At 34.9% G+C, this 21,478-nt stretch overlaps 1 protein-coding gene across 5 annotated transcripts in view; it reads right to left on the bottom strand.

The window, feature by feature from the left end:
• The window catches only part of LOC149802222 (uncharacterized), an 85,939-nt gene that overhangs the window by 52,542 nt on the left and 11,919 nt on the right, over window positions 1-21,478 (bottom strand). For all 5 annotated transcript variants that reach the window (XM_089956641.1, XM_089956643.1, XM_089956644.1 and 2 more), the window contains exons 7-13: window positions 20,908-20,976; window positions 20,230-20,283; window positions 19,373-19,420; window positions 17,355-17,441; window positions 6,868-6,924; window positions 3,417-3,473; window positions 752-775 (exon numbers count right to left, since the gene is read on the bottom strand). In XM_089956641.1, the coding sequence (XP_089812767.1) occupies window positions 752-775; window positions 3,417-3,473; window positions 6,868-6,924; window positions 17,355-17,441; window positions 19,373-19,420; window positions 20,230-20,283; window positions 20,908-20,976 (396 nt within the window). The remainder of the gene's footprint in view (window positions 1-751; window positions 776-3,416; window positions 3,474-6,867; window positions 6,925-17,354; window positions 17,442-19,372; window positions 19,421-20,229; window positions 20,284-20,907; window positions 20,977-21,478) is intronic.

Here is a 21,478-nt window from a genome sequence, read left to right as displayed (position 1 = left end):
GGCCAACAAGATATCATAACGTCTTTTAAAAGGTGAACTCCCATGTCAAAATGGCCATTAATTCAAGAATAGTAATGATACGATTTTGGAGCTAGTTATGGTGGTCATATTAAATGTCAGATTCAAATCATTTTTCATTCTGGATCATCTAGATATCCGAACAGGTTTTTTGGTTAAAAAAAAACCATGTCAATATCATCATTCATCCAGGAGGAGTTAAAAGATTTCTGAATGGTTGCCATGGTGACAATATCAGAAACAAAATCAACAGTATTTTCATTTATGACCAACTAAGACCATAAGACATTTTTAGTGGAAGATGCTTGTTGATATACCAGTCCATTTAGAAGTAGTGATAACAACATTTAAAAGGTGACCATTGGGATGGCCATATTGGCTGTCCAAGCAGCACCATTTCAATTTTGAACCAATTACACTATATTGGAATGTGTGTGTAAAGTTTCAAGAGATTCCTTCAAATAGTTCAGAAGAAGTAGCAACTACAGACATGTGCTAACAGATGACAGAAAATGAGAAAATGAACATCTGGCTCAATAATGGGACTTGTAAGACTGTGTCTGAAATAAATTTGTTTGACTCAGTGGTCATATGAATCAGTTTTGTTGATAATTTCTGCTGATCATTGTAGAATTATAGCAATTTACATATATCAAGCAAACCGTAATATGGAGAATTACATTCCATCACAAACCAATGTTAGAACACAAAGATACAACAATAATTTACTTACTGGTGGGTTGTCTGCATTTTCCTCCTAAAAGGTACAGATTTAAAAAATATGATCAAACAAATGAACATTTTGGCTTCCTCAGTGGAAGTAGATTGCTGACAACAACAAAAAGTTTCAACGGCAAACTTTCAAATAATCCTAGGTTTTACATGTAAAGGATATGTGTTCTTAATGTTACACAACTGATCAAAATTCAAAATTAATCAAAAGCATTAAACTGAATGATAATCAAATATTATTGTATAGACAATATTCAGTGTTGCATACATGTTTAAAGGTTAAGTGTACATGTAAGCAATGCTTATATCATAGCACTGCTGATTGGAGCTCCAGGTGGCAGAGTGGTCTCAAGCACTTGCCTTTACCAATCAATGCCAGATCACTTATGTCTGCATGGGTTTGAGTTGCCCAATGTGGGTATGTGACAAAGCTGGCAGCAGCTTCCCATGGATCAGTGGTTTTTTAATGAGGCATTCCTGGGTTCTTCCTCCACCAGTTAAACTGGCTGCCATCTAAAGGTCTATCATGCACTGAAAAATGACATTAAACCCCAAAACAACAACAACAATAGCTTTGTTGAAAGGTTACATTGGCTATTGTGGCTCAAACACATCCATATAAGAGAGCATTTAAGTTTACCATGATTTGTTTATTAGGAAACAGTTACTATTACTTCTTAACTTTCAACCTGTATCTCATACAGTATTTAGAAGTTAAATAAATGTATCTATATACCATATGACATGCTGGACTCCATTGAGAAAATGCTACAAAGGTATATATTTGTCAGTGCCTATGAACTGCATTATGAATTGTTTGCAATTTTTGTTTTCTCAGTGAGTTACTGTTTTTGGATTGTGCTGACACAACCCTGTCTCTCACTGGAGATCATTTATTTCTACAACAAATTACCTTAAGCCCCAAGTTGTCTGTCAAGGCAGTGTTTATTGTATAATAATTACTGACCACTATTAACATCTTTCTCAAACCTACTCTAACCAATCAAAATGAGTTTTCTAATTGGTCAATTCAATAACTCTGATCATACAAGTACTCAATACCCTTTCTTAACAGTGTGTGCATGTATGTGATTTAGATTTTTAATTTAGCTTTAACAATTTTCCAGTAATATCGCTACGATGTCTACAGTGTGGCAGTTTATTGTTATGTCTAGCACAGGAACATCATGCTGCAGACATGTAGCATGATGTCCCACCAAGTCACACTATCCTGACAGCAGGCCGACCAGTCCTAACATTAACCTCCTAATGCTGAGTGTCAAGCGAGGCAGCTGTTAGTACCATTTTTAGAAGTCTCTGTCTGACTTGGCCAGTGTTTGATCCTGCGACCTCCCGCATCCAGGGCGGATGCTCTAACCACTAGGTCACCGGAGCAGTCCTTTCTGAATAGAATTACATTCTAACATTACAAATTACATCTAAATGCACTGGCACAAAAGTTGTGGTTCACCCATATAAAATGTTATCTGACAACAAAAAAATTGGGATCTGGCAAAAGTGATCATAATGATTAAATATAGAAATATTCCAGCAACAATCATAATTATTCCAAAATCAACAAATTTCAAGAAAGTGTTAAAACCCCTGACCCATGGGAAGCTACATGAGAGCTATCTCACATACACAACCTTGGCCAAACCTGAGGCTCAAACCCATGAGAACTGAGGTGAAACGTCAATGATCTGTAAAGCAAATGCCTTAGACCAGGGGTCAGCAACCTTTTTTAAATAGCGTGCCACTTTTAACTGGATTAATTACAAAATGAATGAGCGCACCAGTAAAAGAGTAACACTGTTAAAATTGAGATTTTGGACTGCCCTTTGCGTGCCACAATAAACCTCTTGACGTGCCACCTATGGCACGCGTGCCTTAGGTTGTCGACCCCTGCCTTAGACAACCTGGCCACCCTGGGCCCCTAGAAGGTTTAATGATACTAATTCACATCAGATCAGATGTAAGAACAACACCCTAGAGATATTACTGTTCTGTCGTTTTAACATAATGTTCTAAATAATCTCTATAGTATTTTATATAAAAATTCTTTTATATACAGCTAGAGAGTTCATAGAATATCTGAAATATTTAAGAACTTATTGTAACAAATTCCTGAAATATTTAAGGACTTATTGTAACAAATTCCTTTGAAAATCATTTTATAAAGATGGTTTCAAGAATTACAATCATCGACCTAAATCTGAGTTGCCTGACAGACCAGATGATTTATATTACATAATTTATAATTTATTTTAGTACGACCATAACGTTTGTTACTATTATTAGTAATATAAATGATATTCAGCATAAGAGATTGACATTATGGAGGGGCTGGAAACCCTACAAGTCAATTAAATAGATAAAAGGGATTAAGATAGTGAATTCTGCAACGAATGATAATTCTTTCTCCATTTGGTTTAAAATTCTTTTATTGTAACAGCAACAGTAAATCACAACAGCTTTATTTTTGTTTAATCTATGATTAATAATCAATACGTAAAGCTGGAAACAAAGCACAAATTATCTGAACCTGTTTGTCAACAAGAAGGAAATGCACTGTTAATTGGGGCCAATAATAATAATCCTAATACTGTAAAACATGCATATATAATTTAAACAAGCTTCATTTCAACTCTTTCTCTATTCCTTACCATGGAATCATAAACGCGAGGTCTACCTCTTGGTCTTTTTGGAGCATTTGGATCCAGCTGAGGTAGACAAGAAAACAAAAGCAAAGTAAAATGAATGGTTATAGAGTGATTCACCTCTGCCTGTTATACATCTATAACTAAAGTTATTATTGATAATGCATCACAATGGACTCCACTAACTACAATTTTCTCAATGAAGTCAAGTGCTACGATTTGGTTTGGTGTGTGATGGCCCAGCAACATAAATAGGTTAATTAGTACTGAGGTAACTGGAGTCATGTGCCTTGCCTTAAATACACACTGATAACTGACCTGGACTGATTCAAAAGCACATTTCTAACCTGCAACTCTAAGCTACTGACTCCAATAATTACCTCTTACAACATACAGGAGAATGACACAGGACACAGGCCAATTCTACATGCACTGGAAGCCAAATTTTAGAGAACAGACATTCAGGACAAATGAAGAAGCGGACATGAAATCCAATTTATGCAAGGTCTCCTTAATACACATATGAATGAGAAATTTTGTTCAAATCCAACATTCTAAGAAAAGTAATTCTGTGAAAACCATAGTTAGGACATAATCGCAGTACCAAAACAAATGGGAAAGGCCTCTATGCCAGGATGCTTATTGTAAAGTTTGATCAAACTGTGAGAAGGCATTGAAAAAATCTCTTATCTACAGTAATGGTGGACACATTTCAAGGTGAATCAGAATCGTATGTACCAATTAATTACAAACTCTGAATATCATATTTTTAAAAATAAAATTCTGCTGGGCACTTTCTGACGCTGTTTTTTGTGCCTAATTTAAGTAATGGTGGCCATACCTGACGGTGGAAAGCCATCTTGTGTATAAATTTCAAAGGCCTCTGTGCCAGGAAGATTTCTCAAATTATCTTAACAAGCTTTTGAGAGCCATTAAAAGATATATAAAGGTTGGTCAAATTCCATTAAGATTTGTTTTGTTATTGAGAATTTTAAAAAAGGGCTCTTTTAAGTTTTGAAATGGTCACCATATTATACAACAGATAAGCAACTACTGATCTTAATGGTCCATAAATCTGGTAAAAATATATCTTTATGTAGAGTTTTATCACAGTCCTAAAATAATACGGTACTCATACAAGTTCAGATGGGTACACCTACATACCAATGTCATTAAATCACATCATAATATGGCAGAGGAATGCTGAAAATTGCAATTTTATCCAGAACAATACCCTTTTAAGAATATATTTATCACAGAGTGCATGCAATGTACACATGATATTTTGTCAAATGGTAGGTGTGGCTATTAAACACACAATGTGAAAAAAACCCAACTAAATTGGTTCATAGTTCTACTTATGATCGGTCTTCATACATCTTTGAATCACAAATCAAAGTGGACATTTCTAAAAGAAATTGAAAAAGAATAATCAAGTAACCATATCTGCTCATTAAAATAAATTACATATTTTGTGCAATTTTCCACTAATATTCTATGACAGCAGTGGTTTTTGAAGGCTAAATCAAACCTCAGGGATATGTTCTTTCATTTGAATGAAAGTCATGAACTCAGAACAAAGATGAAAATCCCCAAAACTGATATATTGATCCTGATGCCTATTAAATATGGCACTCCAATAGAGAAGCCAAAGTTCAGATCTTGAAACATTTGATAAATCTAACTTTATTCTAAGTGAAATTTCAACAAATCTGAACTGCACTTAAATTTGTTGTTTTTTTTAAAAAACACCAGTTCCACCTGAAGCTGAATAATACAAAATTTGCTTTAGATTGAAAACAACATAATTTGGAATGTTAAGTTTAGACTGAATAATATTAAAGTGCAATTAAAAGGGGCATTCAGTGATTATCAGTAACTACTTGCTCTCACTTCTCGTAGTAGTCTCAAGAATGAGTGAACTTCAAGATACCAAGCAACTTAATAAACAAAGAGAAAAGACTTCTTCATAGGGATTGATGCTCTAATGAATGAAATCAGGGACTATATCATGACATACTTTACTGATCAGGGACTATATCATGACATGCCTTACTGATCAGGGACTATATCATGACATGCTTTACTGATCAGTGACTATATCATGACATGCTTTACTGATCAGGGACTATATCCTGACATGCCTTACTGATCAGGGACTATATCATGACATGCTTTACTGATCAGGGACTACATCATGGCATGCCTTACTGATCAGGGACTATATCATGACATGCTTTACTGATCAGAGACTATATCATGACATGCTATACCCTGCCTGATTTTAGCTTTGTTTTACATCCAGACAAAAAGTTTTAAAGGTACCAGCAAGCAAGGTAAAAATACACCCAAGAAATATAACACAAGTATTTCAAAGCCAACAAATGTTCATTTTCAAAAGAAATAACAATAATATAAACAAACAAAAAAACAAAATCAGTATTTCTGATATATAAGCAAAATTCAAACGTTTTAAAAATACTTAGGCATTTAACAGTGTATCTGATCAAATAAAACAGTCTTAAATATTTGGCAGTTGATGGTACATACAAACAAAAAAAATAATCAGTGTCCCGATACAAAAACATAAAGAACCTTTTCAAATACTTTGGCATTTAAAAGTGTCTCTCTTCATAAAAATAAAACAGGCTTTAATATTTGGCAGTTAATGGCACAGAGACAGCATTCAATTTCACTTCTTCAACTTCTAAAACCCTCTCCATTACTCTTGTTCTTTGTTTTTAATGAGACACCTCAAGGTGGTTTTCAACACATACCTTAGATGATTCCTGTAGGAAACAAGAAATAATTTTTATTTTAACATCTTTCTTAACCATACTTAAATAAGTGCAACAAAATGACAGACTTTCTGACTGATCAATATTCAGTTATGTTTATCATGCAAGTGCTTACATACCCTTTCTTAAATTTTAACATTACAAGCATTTCAGTTATATAAATGCATTGGTGTCAGCATTTTGGTTCAACCATATAAAACATTATTCGAGAAAAGAAGATTTGGAATCTAATGAAAGTGATGATAAAGGCCTAATTTAAGGTTAAAACAGCTATAATTATAATGACTGCAAGGTCAACAAATTTCGCCTCACCTTGCACTACTTCAAGCCATCCTCCCACCCTCTTTTATTTCAAGATGATACATTAATCATCAAAGCCAAAGTCGACTTTGCTGTCAATTTTCCATTCAAAGTGGAAGGTGGAAGAGTGCTCATTTGATGAAAGGTCAGAAATCACATAGCTAGCTAAACCCCAGAATGTTATTTCGTAAAATACAATGGATACTATGCCATATGCATTGAAAAATTGGAATTCCTCAAAGTCAATTAAAATCTAAATTAGTTTATGATCTAAATGGATTTCTGCAATCCTAATACTGCACAACACATACATGTAATTTATAAAAGCTTCATTTCAAATAAATTTCTCTATTCTTTACCATGGGACCATGTACACGAGGTCTGCCTCTTGGTCTCTTTGGAGCATTTGGATCTGGCTGTGATAGAAAGAAAAAAACGCAAAATGAATGGTTACATAGGGATTCACCTCTGCTTTTAATACCTCTAAAACTAAAATTAGTGATGGTGCATTACAAAGGGACACACTAACTGCAAACTGTAGCAAAGCCTTAAACAGGTGCACTTGTGCCAGATTTTGGTTCAGTGTTTTATGGCACTGCAACACAAACAGGCTGAGTGCATTTGATAACTGACCTGACTGATCCAACAGCAGAGTTCTAACCCATACTTCTAAGCCAACACAGTTCCTACCTGCAATATTTGCCTCTTACAACATGCAGGAGAATGAATTGGGGCTATTCTACAGCCACAATGGAAGCCAAATTTTCAACAGGCATCAGGGAAAACGAAGAAGCAGAATAGAAATCCAACTTGTGCAAGGATTCCTTAATACAGATGGAGGACAAATTTTGTTGAACTCAAACATTCCTGATTAATATCACGATGTGAAAACTAAAGTTAGGACAGAATCACTGTACTAAAACAAATGGATAAGGCCTCTACACCAGGGTGATCTGTGTAAAATTTGATCAAATTCTCTTCAGTCAGTTTTGTGAAATTGCTGTAAGGATCAGTTATTTGACAATGGTGAGTCAGAATCGTCTGTACAATGGAAGCAATATCACAATGTTTTTTCTTTTATTTAGTTTTATTTTCTATTTTTAGTAGCCGTCATCAAATTTAATGGCTGACAGACATCTTGTGCATAAATCTGAGATGCCTTTATGCCAGGAATCTTTCTGTCAAATCTGGTCAAATTCTTTTCGGCATCGTTTTATTATTTAAAACATTATTCTTTTCTAATTTTAGTAACAGTGGCCATTTTGGATCACAGATCAACATCAATAGTGAAAATTTGCTTTAATCTGTAAATGACCCTTGAATATGTTTAGAAAATTGAAATCTTCCTGGATACTTTTATCTCAGTCAAAAAATGTTTATCTACCCATCAGAGTTCAAATGGGTACCCCTATTGTTTCATACACACGAAATATACATTTTTAGGACAATATTTAAAAAACGGAGTGCATGCACTGCCTACTGTGATATCTTGTCAAATTATAGCTGAGGCTAACAATAACACAATGTAAAAGTTGGCTCATAGATATGATTTATATCAAAAATGATATATTCATTTCTCACTGATCTTTCGAATATGATATCTGGAGCAGATCATAGAAACTTCCAAAAATATAATGTGAAATGAATTAATCCAATATCCAATCATTAAAAGGCTAACATATATTAATAAATAATAATAAATGACATATTTTGGGCAATTTTCATCAATATTCTATAAGAGTAGAAAAGTTAAATCAAACTTGTGAGGGATATGTTCTTTCATTTGTAAAAAACAGAAAACATCATGAATCTCAGAACAATGATGAAAATCCCCATAACTGATGTCTTTTAAATATGGCATGCCAGCAGTGTAGCTAAGTTCGAATTTAACTTTATTCTAACTAAAGTTTCAACACCTTTGGACTACATTCAAATCTGAATTGAATGTTCAGAGTTTTGAAAATACCAGTTCTGTCTGCAGCGGAATAAAACAAATTGTGCTTTAGACTGAATGATATTAAAGTGCAATTAAAAGGACATTCAGTGACTATCAGTAACTATTTGCTGTCGCCTCTTGTAGGACCAACAAATGTGCAAGAAAAAATGAGCTTCAAGGTACCAAGCAATTTACTAAACACTGAAACAAGAGTCCATCAATGGGATTGATGCTCTACTGTTTGAAAAGAATTTGTAGAAATTCAAGATAAGATCATTTCTTCCTTTTAACTGATGAGCATTGAAACCTTCTCTGCTATTCTTGCGTGATAAGATTTTCAAATCAGCCACTGTGGCAACCGTATTTGATAAAATACTGGCACCATTTTCGTTTACCATATTTCATGTCATTATCTGTACAAGAAAAAATAATTATTACTTTGTGTACAAAAAATATATGTAAAATAAATAATTATCATTTTGTGGTCCTGACTGTATGAAAAATAAAGGGATCGTATCTGAACAAGTTCTATGGAACACATGCTGCTCGACAACCTAATGGTACAAACGTACAAAGTAAACATATATTTTCTGTCTCATTCTGCTAAGATGGTTTGAACATGTATTAGTTATGTGTATTATTTATTGTCAACAAATTAAATGCGACTTGTATTTTTACACCAACAATAATCTCATCATCAAATTGCAATAAAAATTAAAAAAATAACTTGAAATCATGTTTTAGTTAATGCATGCAAGCATGTATGTGTGTATGCGTGAGCAAGAGAGATGCAATAAAATAAGGTCAAGTGTACAAGACCATATTTATTTATGGCGATTTTTATTTGTAGCATTTGCAAACAGAAGAAAGATTGTATTTTACCTCATGATTGTGATAATCCTCATGTATTACGACCCTACCATATTCCATTATCAATTAACACTAAATCAACAATTCATTCTTGTTTTAATTATGATATGCATTGTCACAACAACCACATGGCTATGCAGTGTTATTTACACAGTAATTAAACATGCTTAGTGCTTCAGTTATTCCAGATGAAACCAGATTAAGGGCAAGAACTGACAGAAGAGGTCAAATCAGCAAGACTGCCAGTAGGGAAAATGAAAATCTGTCAATGTGCTATTGATGCCATTTGTCCATACAGCAGATGTTTTAAGGACAAGTGATCATACGCATTACTTGCTATTCAAACTCACCAATAAAGATAACAGAGGGTTATATCGTAGATTAGATTGCAATAAAATATTAATTATATCAAAGTCAAAACAGTACAAGCACTTAAAAAACAGTATATGTATATATACAGATCAATTTATCGGAGTCCACGACCATCACATTTATGACAAGGCTTTTATATTCTACTTTTGTGTGTGTGCATGTGATTTGGATTTTTAAACGTGGCTTTAACAATGTTTCAGTCATATCGCTACAATGTCTGCATTGTGGCAGTTTATAGTGATGTCTAGCACTGGGGCATCATGCCACAGACATGTAGCATGATGTCCCACCCAGTCACATTATCCTGACACCAGGCCAACCAGTCCTAAAACTAACCTCTTAATGCTGAGCGCCAAGCGAAGCAGCTGTTAGTACAATTTTTTTAATACAAGTCTTTGGTATGACTCGGCTGGGGATCGAACCCATGACCTCATGCATTAGAGGCAGATGCTCTAACCACCACACCACCGGAGCGGTCTATATTATGTTTGTATGACTATAATAAAACAACAAGACTAGTTGACCAATGGTCTGTGGTCTTCACTGTATTGAGATATCATTTTTTGTTGGATAAGAAAACATCAAAGGGCTTCCGAACTCATTTAAAATGCACATGGCATTTTGTTATGGTGACAGACTTAATAAGGAGAATTAATTAATGATAATATTTAAAGGTATGGTCTGTGAAGGCCTTTGCTCATTTGTTAATGAACACCAGTAAATATTCTAACGACAATAAGAGAACTTGCATCTGTCATTGTAATTTGTCACCAAAAATTAATTAATTTTTGTAAAAACAAAATGGGAATACAGTATTTTCAATCTTTTTTTTAAAACATAAATCTTCTAAGTAGAAATTTCATGTCTGATAATTTAATGGCTTTTAAAAAAAAATATAAAGTGATATGTATGAAAAATTATGATACATTTAAATAATTATTATTTTGATAACTGGATTGTGTATGAAAAATTAAAGGGTATGAAAAAATACATGAAATATAGTAAGGCAAACACCATTAGGAGAATTTTGGTGAAAGCCCCAATCATCATATTACCATCCATTCATATTCAATATGTGCACTGTGGTAGCCATATTTGAGGTCTGATTGGCAACTAGTTTAATTTTAGACCAATTAGATATCATAGTTAGTTTTCTGGTTAAAATCCATGTCAACATGATTTTTTGCTTAGGAAAAGCAGCAATAACAATATTTTCAAAATGACTGTCATAGTGACAATACTGGATGTCAAATTGGCACCAATTATATATATTTTATAGTATAAACAAGACATCACAAGAAGTCTTAATGTTAAAATCCAAGATTGATATGATTTTCACTCTGATGGCTATATTGGATATCAGATCAGCACATTATTTATTTAAGACCAATTAGATGTCACAAGAAATCTTCTAGTTTAACACCCATGCTGACATGACATTCTGTTCATGAGTAGCAATTTTTAAGATGGCTGTTGTGGCTGCCATACTGGATGTCAGATTGGTACAATTTTCATTGAGGACTTTCTGTTTAGGATGCATAGTGAGAAGACGGTTGTTGTGATGGACATTTTGGACACCAGATATGCACCATTTTCACTTATGATCAAGCAGACATCATAAAGAAGCTTTTAGTGAAAACACCATAGTGATATAACCAATGATTCAGAAGAAGTAGTAATGACATTATCAAGATATTGGAGTGAAAACAAGATAAGAGTTTTGAAGCTGGCCAAGTGGAACTATTTTTTAGTTAATATCACCATCTATTCAGAAGGAAGAGTGAAAACAATTATTTCAATGATGGCTGTCATGGCAGATATTTTGGATGCAAGATTGGAACCATTTTCATTTAGGACAAGGTAGATATCATAACAAGTTTTTTGGTAATGACCATCCTTCCAACATTCATAAGAACTACATCCTATTGTTAACAAAAAGTAGACACAATTGCATCTTATTAAGCATGAATATATATATATATATATATATATATATATATATATATATATATATATATATATATATACACACACACACATACATATGTCCAAATAATTTACTTACCTCACAAATCCAGTCCTCCCAGATAAAGCGTTTCAGCTAAAAGTTATTTGCCCACCTACATGGTGGTCTTGCAGAGTGATCTCCCCTTGACTTAGAGATCAGCAGTTACTAATGGAGCATAAGGCATGCTCTCTATATGGATGTAATTGCAGGGAGGCTGGGAGGGTGTATGTTACTATGATTGGTTAAGTATTTTTAAGAAACATTTTCCTAGAAAAAATGTGTTTCTTCTTTATATATGCTACCCAATCATATTCAGCAGATATCGTGAATCTGCATCTTATGAAGCTGTCAAATGACCTGGGAAGGTGGTCTGTTGCCATAGCTATAGACCCCACCAGATCAAGTTCAGCCCTTTAGGACAAAAGATCTCTGACGTAAAAACTGGAAAATGTGGATTCAGATCTTAATGAATATCAGCGAGTGAACAATTCTTGTCAAAGGCAATGCGTATGGCAACTGCTCTAACCTCGTGAGCTGAAATGCATAACTATTTTATCCGAGTTGGAGATATTTCTCAATATACAGAGTGAATAATCCACTTAATTAAGGATGAAAGCATCTGTGCTCTTATGTTGTCCTGTCCCTGTTTGAGAGATAAAAATAAGCATGATATCCCTCGATGCAATGACTTTGTCTTTATAATGTACCACTTCAAGGCTTGTACTTGGGTCCTGAAGGTGGCCTTGAGTGTAAGTGTCGAGAGTAGACAATGATTTCAGTACAAATGTCTGGTTGCAAGAGCCTCTTCTTGGTAAAGAAAGAGGGAACTATAGCAACTGGAACTGACACATCTTTGAACTACATGTAATTTGGGTCCACTGACAGGGCATGTATTTCAATGCTTCTGCCTGCTGTTGCTAATGTGATAAAGACGCAGGTCTTGTGTGAAGGGTGAGCCAATGACACCCCTGAAAGCAGTTCAAATGGTGTTTTGTTCTACCATGTTAGTATCCATAAGTTCATTTTGGGCAGAGGAACATTTTTGGCTGTGTATAATCAATGTGCTATCTCCTCTTCGTTGATGATGAAAGGTGTCAGTGATTTTAGATTGGTAACCTTTGATTGTGCTTGGTACTAAAAAAATTTCTCTTTGACGAGCCAATGGAAAAACTTGGCTATTTCAAGTATATGTGCCTATAGTAGTAGAATGTGTTCTTGTTTACACACCTATGTAAAAATTTTCCATTTCTTTTTGTGTTCTTTCAGAGTAGAGGGCCTTCTTGCTTGAGCAATTTTTTCCATGACTGGTTGCAAGAACTGTTTCTTTCTGAGTGCCTGTTTAATATGATCAAATGTACAGGTTCAGTAACTAGGTTGGGGTGAAAGCAACATGGTTTTTTGAATAGACAAGAGAAATTTGCTATTTTCTGGGGAATTTCCATTGCGAGATTGTGGAGGTCACTGATCCACAATTTCTCCTACCTGAGTGGTGCAATAAGAATGGGATGACAATTTCTTTTTCATTTTGTATCATGTTTGGAATCAGAGGTATTGGAGGGTAGGTTTATGCATCCAGGCCTTTCCAATCTATGGATAATACACTGACTGCTCAGGCTCTGGGACTGGTCAGACAAAGGTTGGGAACTTGGTATTCCTCCTTGTTACAAACAGGTCTACCAATGATCAGTCCCATCAGGTGCATATCCAAGTGAAAACCAAGGGATCGATAGACCATTCCATCTGGGTCAGCTGATTGTTCCCCGACACATCATCTTTTATTACGTTTAGGCATCCACGGATATGATGAACTTGATAACAACACTGTAGAAGTCCCACACCTGTATGCAAAGGTCTGGGAATTTGCGTCCACCTTGCCATTTGAGATAAGTCATCACCGCAGAGTTGTTGGATAGCATGCGGACTCCCTTTCAAGTTAATAATTCCTGCCACCTGTGAAAGGCTTCAAAATGGCATTCCTCTCAAGAACATTAATATGCACATGCCGGTCCTTGGGAGACCACACTCCACTGGCTTCCTGGAATGATGGTAGCAGATGTGCCCTCCAGTCACCTGTACTTGTATCCATACAGACTGTGATCTCTGGAGGTTGTACTTGTAGAGGTATACCTGCTGTGAGCCAAGTTAGGTCACTCCAAGTCGGCAGATGGTAACTCATATTTGTGCAAATGGGGAGAGGTTGGTGCTGTGGACAAACTTTTGGTCTCCATTGGGATAAAAGGATCATCTGTAATGAACGCATCTAAAGGCGACCTAGGATGATGAAGTCCACTACTAAGTAGAAGGTATAGGAATTCCTGCGCAGAGAGAGAATCCATCAAGAGTAACAAAGCCATAATGGTGGTGATTTTCAATGCTCATGCATGAGGGAGAAGTACTCTGTTTGCGTGTGTGCTGAGTTCCATACCTGGATGAACAAATTGTTGAGATGGCATTGTATGCAGTGTGACAAGGGTTATCATATCGTGTTTTAATATATAATTCACCTGATGTTTTTGCAGATATAAGACTTAACACAAGTTGGACAGACTGGATGACTAATTTCCATGAATTTTATTGTGTGTTGTCTTTATTACTGAATATTCCTTGTATTAGACCAGGCGAGTCAAACAGAAATAGGCCATGTTTGCAGGGGGATGTCATCCAAATTATGATGTTAGGAAAGGGTGACATGATGTTTGATCCACATAACTGGTACATGTATCGGTAGAACAAAAGGATGCTTTGCTTTGTTTGTTCATTTGTTATTCATCATGAAGAATTTTAGAGAGGAACCCTGAAGAGGCAAGACCTGAAGGTATAGCCAGCAATGATGATTCCTGCGGTGGTGACGAGCTGGTGCTGTCTCTGATCATGAAGATTTCTAGCATTTTGTAGCTGGGGAGTCCTTTGCTGATTTATCTTGCTTATCCACCGTTTATTCCTGCATTAAGGCCATGACAGCAGGAAGGCTTAGAGTGTCTTTGTCCTTAGTCACGCATTTCTGTACTTTACCCATGATCTAATCTGTAAGACATATACAGCAGAAGGAATTAACATAATGTAGCTCTGCATCTGTTACTTATTATTGAAGAGAAAGTCAATGCAAAGCTATGCTTTATAGTGTTACCTGGAAAATAGCAGACAAGCTTTGCCAAAATAATTCACCACACTGTCTGCATGATGTTCAAGGATGACCCATACAGGGAAATGCAACAAAGCATGGTGTCTGGACACTACATGTATTAGCAGAGAAAACTCATCTATATGCAGCCAGTCGTTGTGGAATTATATATATATTAAAAGTTTTCTATAGGTCTCATGGACCTGAAAGTTAGCATAATAAAGGTACAGCCAGAACTTATTTGTAAAGTTGCATGTGCAACCCATACAAGTACCTAAGTACAATGAAAAGTGTAAAGATGACAAGTGTGGATAAACTTGTAAAGGCAGAACTTTGTCAAGACTGAAAGATAAACAAGTTGGAAATATAGATGGAGTATACTTGCCTTGTGAAGTGATAACTCCTCCAACTTGTATCAACTTTGACTCTGGCTTTTGTGAGGTCTTTTGTGTTGAAATCGTGTTGCTCAGCACAAGTGAAAGTAGTAACTGAGATATTCCTGGGTTTTGCCATCAATCCCTTTATCAAGGGGAGATCACTCTGCCCGACCACCACCTAGGTGGACAGGTAGCTTGTAGCTCTTTTAGCTAAAAAGCAGTATCTGGGAGGGCTGGAATTGTGAAGTAGCAGTAGTAGTTCTAAGGTATTATGATTGGGTAAAGTATTTAAAGAAGAAATAGTTATTATTACTTCTTAATTTTCATCTTATACATTTCTGTATTCATATTTTAAACAAATGTATTTCTTTGACATGTGGCATGCTGGAGTCAATTGAGAAAAGATTGCAAAGGTAAATATATGTCAGTGCTGATGCCCAGCATTATGAATTCTTTGTCAATTTTTTCTCACTGAGGTACAACTAAGCTTGTTTTGGAGAACAACTCTTCTGCTGAAAAAACCTGGTCTCTTTCTGGGGATCACATCCCTATATAACAAATTGGTGTAAGCAATGAGTATCTCATCTTCCAAGACATGTGGTCTTTTATGACAGACTTTACCCTACAATCCTCACTGTCAACCTTTAATTTCAAAATCTTTCTCAACCTTCTCCTATCAATCAAGTGTGCTATGCTGACAGTTTTCAAATTGGTCAATATCCAATTACTTTTTATCATACAAGTGCTCACATACTCTTTCTTAAAAGAGTATCAAAGTTTCAGTCCATCCATACAAAATACTTCTTGTGGGAAGAATCAGAACTGGACAAGTGATTTATTGGCATAACTGAAGACCAAATATAGAAATATAGAAATGGCTCAGTCACAATCATAATGATTGCAAGGTCACTTTGCCTTGACTTTAAGCCATTTCCCCAACTCTGTTTTGTTTCAATACAACGCAATAATCACCAAAGCCAAGATCGACTTTTGTGTCAATTTTCCACTCAACGTCTAAGTTAGAAAGTTTTAAACAAGAAGTTTTATGTTCTGAAACCAATTTTAGCAACTAATTTGATGAGATGCCAGAAATTACATTGCTATCTGTGGAATTCCTGCTGAAATAACAATTTACATAAGATCAGATTAAGTAACGTAAGCATATTAATGCAGCTATCCAGGGTACTCTTTACTGTTTTAAACATAAAAGTTAAATAATCCTTAATAGTTTTTAAAATTTTATTTATACACTATTAGAGAATTTATATTAACATCTGATACACCATTTGAAGACTTAATATGGTGATCTCCCCATAACAACATTTTGTACTACTGTTTCAAGTATTACACCCAGTGGAACTATATCCAAGGGTCAAACAATGTACCTCAATTTGAGTTGCCTCCCTTGACTAATAAAAACTAACCTGAAAGAACAACCGATTCATATTTTGTTACTAAAATATAAAGTTTGTTGCTGTTGTTAATTGGGGTTTAACACCATGATTTAGTGCATGACAGGCTATAAAATGTGGCCACTACAGCTTATGGTGGAAGAACTCAGCAAAACCCCCAGTAAGAATCAATGAAAACTGAGAAGACACAGGCAAGCTTTCTCACAATCCAAGCTCAAGACTCTAACCCATGCTGATATGTGGCCCCTCATAAAGACTGTTACTTTTATTAGTAATAGAAACTATACTCTGGTATATTTGGGTAAAAGTGAATGGGCACTAGGCCAAAAACATTGGGGGATTAAAATCCCTCCAATTAAATAGTCAAATATCTAAAAAGAATCAAAATTTACATTAATGTCTGCATCAAATAATAACTATTTTTTTTTGTTGTAATGGAGACATGTGAGTATCACTTGTGAATATTCATAATGCCATCAATAAAATCTGCATGTCCTTAAAGCTATGGGAATGAGCATAATGAGAATGAATCGTTCTTTACAGTATCCAGTAAATAAGTAATGTCTTTACTTGTTATATCTAGGATTAATTATCAAAATGTACAGCTGGAAACAAGGCATACATTATTTAAACCTGTTTGTCAACAAGAAAACGGACAAATGCTTGAGGCCACTGATAATCCTAATACTGTACAACATGTTGATGTAATTTATACAAGCTTCATTTCAACTCTCTCTCTCTATTCTTTACCATGGGAGCATATACACGAGGTCTGCCTCTTGGTCTCTTTCCCATGTGAGGTCTGCCTCTTGGTCTCTTTGGAGCGTTTGGATCCGGCTGTGGTAGACAAAAAGAAAATGAAGCAAACTGAATAGTTACAAAAGGATTCACTTCTGCTGATACAAAATCTAGAACTTATGTTATTAGTAATGATGCCTCACAAAGCACTAACTAAAATTTTCTCACAGAAGCCATAAACTGTGGTATCTGTGCTAGGTTCTGGATTTGGTGTTTCACAGCACAGCAACACAAATAAGTTATTTCATGCTGAGGCAATCTGAGTAAAGTATCTTGCCTTGGGATACACCAAGATAACTAACTTAGGCTGATCTGCGAGCAGAATTCTAACCTGAACCACTGGGTCACCATGGGTCCTGCTTCAATTACTCACCACTTACAACATGCTGGAGAATGAATTGGGCCTAATCTACATCCACAATGGAAGCCAATTTTTAAGAAAAGGCATTTAGTACAAATGAAGAAGTGGAATGGCAATCCAACTTATGCAAGATCTCCTAAATACACCAATGGATGGAAACTTTGGTTTAAATCCAACATTCCTATCTGAAGTTATCCTCTGGAAACCAATGCTGGGACAACATGATTTGTACCAATACAAATAGGTTGTACCAGTACAAATAGTTAAGACCTCTATGCCAGGGTGATCTGAGTCATTTGATCAAATTCTGCTCTGTCTTGTTAGTGAAGTTGTTGTATGGCCATTTAGAGAAATCAGAATCATCTATACAAATCTGAAAGCCCTTAATATCACAATCATTTTTTCAAATCCAGTTTATTCAAATTCTGCTGAAGAGTTTCAGAGAAGTGGTTTACATTATTTTTACTTTCAGTGGAAGTAGCCACATTTTATTGTAGATGGTTATCTTGTGTATACATTTGAAAAAGCCTTTATGCCCAAAAACTTTGTCAAATTTGGTCAGAATCTCTTAAACAATTTTTTAGAAGTGTTTAATAGGTTTATAAAAGTTGGGCAAATTCTTTTAAGCACTGATTTCTTATTGAGAACTTTTTTTTAAAAAATCGTTTTTCTAACCATACTGGATATATTGATCAAAGTCTGCTTTACCGTCTAAATGGTCCTTCAATCTGGTATAAAATAAATCCTCATGAATAATTTTATCAGACGTTAAAGTGTTCACATGAGTTCAAGTATGTACACCTACAATGTCATACAAATGGACCAACATCAAGACATTATGTCAAAAATGGTAATGGAATACTGAACAAGGCAAGTTTAGTCAGGAAATAAAAAAAAGCATGTTTAGTCAGGAAAAAATATCCCAAGTTTAGTCAGTAAATAAAAAACCAGATAAGTACAATATTTAAAATATATTGCATGCATTGCCCACCATTATATACTGTCAGATTGTGGTTGAGGCTATGCAGCAAACTGAAAAAAAAACAAAGTTGCTTCAAAAGTGCAATTTATATTAAAAATGAGATAACTGTTCTACATTGGTCTTTAGATCACAAAATAACGTGGAAATGTCTAACAATATATTGAAAAAAATGAACCGAACGCTCTGAGTTTCGATAATGCAAGTTCCAGTCTTCTGACAATGTGATTTAACTGTGAAAACTATAAAACGGAATTTCAGCATTAGACTTAATACAATCCAAACAAGGAGCTTAACTGTTACATATAAATACTATATATTCTCAAAGAAACTGTTTACAACTGTTCCATTTAAAGATACATGGTACCAGAGTTCATATTAAAATGAAAAGAAAATTCTAAATTGCATCGATGGAGTAGACCACATTAAAAGTGCTTTCCCTGGGTCCCATGTATGTGTTACAATAACAGCCCTTATATTTTTTACACATGTACTGTGTCTCTATATTTAAGATAGAATTAAATACACAAAAAACATCTGGTTCATAACTGCAGGTTTGTATCATTAGTTAAAACCTGTTGTGTGGTTAATGCACGAAGAAGATAAATAAAATGAGATACAGTGCATTACCAGAGGTTTTACCCTTGGTCTTCCTCTAGGTCTGCCACTGGGGACAAACTGCAAAAACAAAAACAAACCCCAAACCAATTATCCTATAAAGTCTACAAACAAGATTGTTTGGGTCCATACAAATTGTAAGGCAAGGTACTTGAAAACATTTCCAAAAGGACATGCATTTACATCTCAAAAACATTCTTAAGTAGAAGTTCCTTGAAAGATCAAATGATGGCAGTCTTAATGCAGGACATCTGTAACTGCAACCATGTGGTATCATGCAACGTAACAAAGAGATGGTCATAAGTATATACTCCGGCCCATCAAAACTCCTTATAGGATTTGTGTAGGGATTTGGTAGAGGTGAAATGCCTGCCACTGGACATCAAAACATCCCAGGGCAAGCCCTGGGCCCTGTGTCATACAACTTTACTCCACTCCGAAATGTAGTAAAAAATATTGGCCTATCACATGCATTGTACCCATGTCAATCATGTATACTGACATACTATTTATGAAAATAAGGAATAAACTGATGAAAACAGAGGGGGTGGGTTAGGTGGATAGAATTGACTGAAGACCTTACAGTCAGGTGCGATAAAAATAAATAATATATATAAACATACATGTCAGGTAGAACTTTCGTAACTTGTCTTCCTTCAAAAGTATTGCCTTTTGAACTGTTCATCTAGTGTGCTGTAATCATATATCTAATCCATGACATCCCCATGATTTAATCTTTAAACTATCAAAACCTGCACCACTTAAGGAATTAAGTTAATTTTATAAATGCATGCACACACACATCATTCTCTGCACACCTCCCACCAACCCCCAAAAGAAGGATAAATAAAAGTTTGATAATGCATTACCAGAGGTTTTACCCTTGGTCTTCCTCTGGGTCTGCCTGTGGAGATATACACTCGCTGTAAAAAAAATTAACATACATAATCAGCAAAATGGATATTTCTTTTTTAAAAAATCTTTTTTCATATAAACATTTTAAGGCAAGATAATCAAACCTCAAAATTCAGTCATTGTAATCATCAGCACATTTTCCCATCACTCAACTGCAAGTCTATGTCTTTGAACTTGCTGCCCAGCTACTGGGTTATGTTCTTTTGATGTACTCTTAAAATGACATGTACATCTGGGGGCCTTACAGCCACTGAATTCTGCCATTGTAAATATCAGTACAACAAAAATGATCAATTGATCCACATATTTTCCCATACAGCTGATGGAATATTTATATACAAACATGTACACACTACCTGTAGTGTACAAGTAGCAAATCATGGAATATTTAATACAAACATGTACACTATCTGTAGTGTACAAGTAGAAAATCATGTCTACTGAGAACAATTCCTATTAACAGCTTAATTAATTAAGTAACACATTTATATGAAAACTTAACAGAAAAGGGTTTAGTCTTTTTTGCACCTGTTAGGAAGCAGAAACAAGATGCAAAATGCCATGTGCATCATTTTTCGTATCATATTTAAAAAGAGGCATACAAAAAATGAAAGATTTATGAATACATTAACCTTTGCTTCTGGAGGCAATGGAGGCCTCCCTCTGCCTCTTTTCTCCCCACTTGGAGCAAAAGATTTGGACTGCAAAAAAAAAAAAAAAAAATCATAAACATGAAAACAACATTAGCAATTATTTACTTGTCTGTCCGCAATATAAAGCTGCATACAAAGACTAAATTAAACAATCTTTGATGTCATAATGCCTCATAAACCAAATTAACAGAGCAGACAATAAGAGGATGTAAATTCCTGTAAACAATGTCAATAAACTCAAGAAATGCAAATAATTCAGGGTCTCAAATAATATAAAGAAGCATGTCAAATCTGACTCAATCCATCAAACGTTGCTAAATAAATGCTGGAACTCATAAAGGCAAACTCATTTCAGGTCTTCTAAACATGAACTTTAATTAAAAAAATCTATCTGAAATCCAACAATCATTGTTTTGCATTTAGTTGTGGAAACCAAAGTTAGGTCAGTCAGCCTGGGGGAACACATGTAAATGAGCTCACAGAATGTTGGAAATTAAATTTAAAAAATTTGGTTGAAATCTAACAAATTTTGGTAAAAGTATTTTGTGGA

Source organism: Sinohyriopsis cumingii, chromosome 4 (assembly GCF_028554795.1).
Source record: "Sinohyriopsis cumingii isolate HCF-2022 chromosome 4, ASM2855479v2, whole genome shotgun sequence".
NCBI lineage: Eukaryota > Metazoa > Mollusca > Bivalvia > Unionida > Unionidae > Sinohyriopsis > Sinohyriopsis cumingii.
This window is presented reverse-complemented; position numbering and strand designations above follow the sequence as displayed.